The sequence below is a fragment of the Ciona intestinalis genome, unplaced genomic scaffold, assembly GCF_000224145.3.
Source record: "Ciona intestinalis unplaced genomic scaffold, KH HT000106.2, whole genome shotgun sequence".
Lineage (NCBI taxonomy): Eukaryota > Metazoa > Chordata > Ascidiacea > Phlebobranchia > Cionidae > Ciona > Ciona intestinalis.
In genome coordinates this window covers 139843-142250 of record NW_004190428.2, presented here as the reverse complement: position 1 = coordinate 142250, position 2408 = coordinate 139843, and the positions used below count along the sequence as shown (strand labels likewise).

Genomic DNA, 2408 nt, shown 5'->3' with positions numbered 1-2408 from the left:
GGTAGGTACCTAACTGTAAGGTTTTAAATTTTAAATTAATGTAATTTATTTATCGTTTTTTGGGCAAAAACAGTTGTTATAACACAGGTGTTTGTTTCATACACCTTGTGCCCACTTGCAAGTTTTTTGAATGTAACTTTGTAGACTAAATGATTTTTTTCATTTTATAGGCACACTGACCACTGTGCCATGGCATCGGGTAGATACCACGGCACCGAGTAGATACCATGGCACCACACCATGCAATCTGTGGTGTCATTCAAATTTACTACTACAGTAATATAAGAAATTTCAACATATATTATGTATCATTATAAAGAGTACAATGGCATGTGACTTAACATTGGGGTTTTACTTTCTGTGGCAAGAGACACCACGAAACTAGACCGTGGCAAGTATTTTAAGGTGCCACACAATTTTACTACTAATATAGGAATATAAAGTTGCAAAATATGTTGTGAACATTGTAAAAAAAATCACATTGTGCAACTAACATTATAAAAAAATGGTAACATACAAAATATAAACTACGTTTATATATATATGCTATTATTGCAAATATTTAACAGGTGCATTACAAAGATAATGGCGCATATACATGACGTGTCGTCATTTTCAAATGTTTCGGTAAAAAAGACTAAAAAATAGCCAAATTACCACAAATTTATTATTTTTGCAAAACTTTTTGTAATTTTTAACAATTTGTTTCGGCATTTTTTAAAAACAGACAGTTTGTGTCCTATATTATATTAAAAGTGACCAGAAATGTGTATTTTTTGCATCAAAATGTGTAAGTAGGATGTAAAATAAACTACACAAATAAAACTACTTTAAACTACAGAAATAAAAAGGCAGGCAGTTTTCAGGCAAAGGCAAGAAAAAATTTCTCACGATATAAAACCATGGCAAAGTTAGTGCATCAGTGAAAATAAAACGACAAAAATTAAACTCCAAAAAAATTGGAATGTTTTAAAAATTTCTGATTCGCAAAATAAAAATCTTCATTAGCAGATTGTGCAACATGGGTTCAACAAAAAAGTTATAATGATTATTATGCAGGTAGTTTATCACAGCTGTTTAAATGACACAAATTTTCAAGAATTTTGCCGGCACTTTTTAGAAAAGGCCTACGGCCTCTGGTTCAGAAGATATGGCCTACAATAACGAGACACTAATATCTGTGCTTGTATAATCTGTCGTTGAATCAAAAACAAAAGTAGATTCGTGACTTTCATTTTCCTCCCACTCTCTCTCCTTATCCCTCCCACTCTCACTTTTTAAAAAGAAACCAGAATCTCGATCGAAATTTTCCTTTTTTTCTGTTTCAACTTCAACAGCGCACTTAATAAGTCTCTCTAGTGTCACCAGCTGGTTCTCAGAACGAGCTTTAAACTTTCCAACAATATCCTGGAAAAAAATTCCCACATCTCTAACCAAAAGAAACTTTTTCTCCAAACCAGTTTTCTCAAAATCTCTCAAAGTTTTTTTTTCAAAGCCAACCAAATGAAACTTTTTTTCTTTTTCTTTTAGTTTCCGCAAAGAGAGAACAAAAAGATCATTGCTGGCACTGCCTTCTTCTAAATTTTCTCTCTCCTTTCGTCCATAAATTAACACAACATCAGCAGCAACCCCTAACCACCTATGCAGCCACCCCAAGATATTTTGATCGGTTAGATGCCACATGTTACATTCAACTTCTCTGGTTGAATATGTTTTCACGAAGCTCGCTAAACATGACGTAACTTCAGCGTAATTTGAATCACGACTGCAAATAAAGAGAACTGGACCTGGAAGATTTAAAATAAGTTGTTAATAAATAAATATTACTTACTTTCATGGCGGGGCAACGTCAATCGTTATAAAATGGGTGTCCTGTTTCATTCACCTTGTGGTCGCTTACAAGTTACCTCGTATGTAATCTATTTATCCTCGCATGGCGGGGCAACAACAGTTGTTATAACACAGGTGTTCTGTTTCATTTACCTCGTGCCCGCTTTAGTTACCACGTATGTATCCTATTTATTCTTGCATAGCAGTGCAATAACTAGTTATAACATGAATTGGAAAAAAAAGAAAAAAATATTTATAGGTTTAAAAAATAGCAAATATTACATTTTTCTAATAACTAAAATACTTCTTCACACAAAAATTTTCAACAATTATTTACAAAATCTAAAAAAATTACTTTTTTCTATTTTTTTCTTTTTAAAAACGTTCCTGATAAGAAATACCAGAATGACCACTATGAGTGCTAGAGACAATGAAAGTCCGATATACAACAACAAGTTTTTGGGAAAATATAACGAGTTGTCTTGAGTGGTTTCATCACTTGGTGGGGTTGTTGGGTCTGGTTCATCTGTTTTGTAAAAAAATGTTTTAAAAAACATTTTAGCGAAAATTTGATTAAA

General features: G+C 32.5%; 1 protein-coding gene across 1 annotated transcript in view; it reads right to left on the bottom strand.

Annotated features, from left to right (window-relative positions):
- Positions 1-161: 161 nt before the first annotated feature.
- The window catches only part of LOC100182305, a 6165-nt gene continuing 3918 nt past the window's right edge, over positions 162-2408 (bottom strand). The window contains exons 6-7 of the mRNA XM_009863248.3: positions 2186-2356; positions 162-1787 (exon numbers count right to left, since the gene is read on the bottom strand). Coding sequence (XP_009861550.2) covers positions 1156-1787; positions 2186-2356 — 803 coding nt within the window. The 3' untranslated portion in view covers positions 162-1155. The remainder of the gene's footprint in view (positions 1788-2185; positions 2357-2408) is intronic.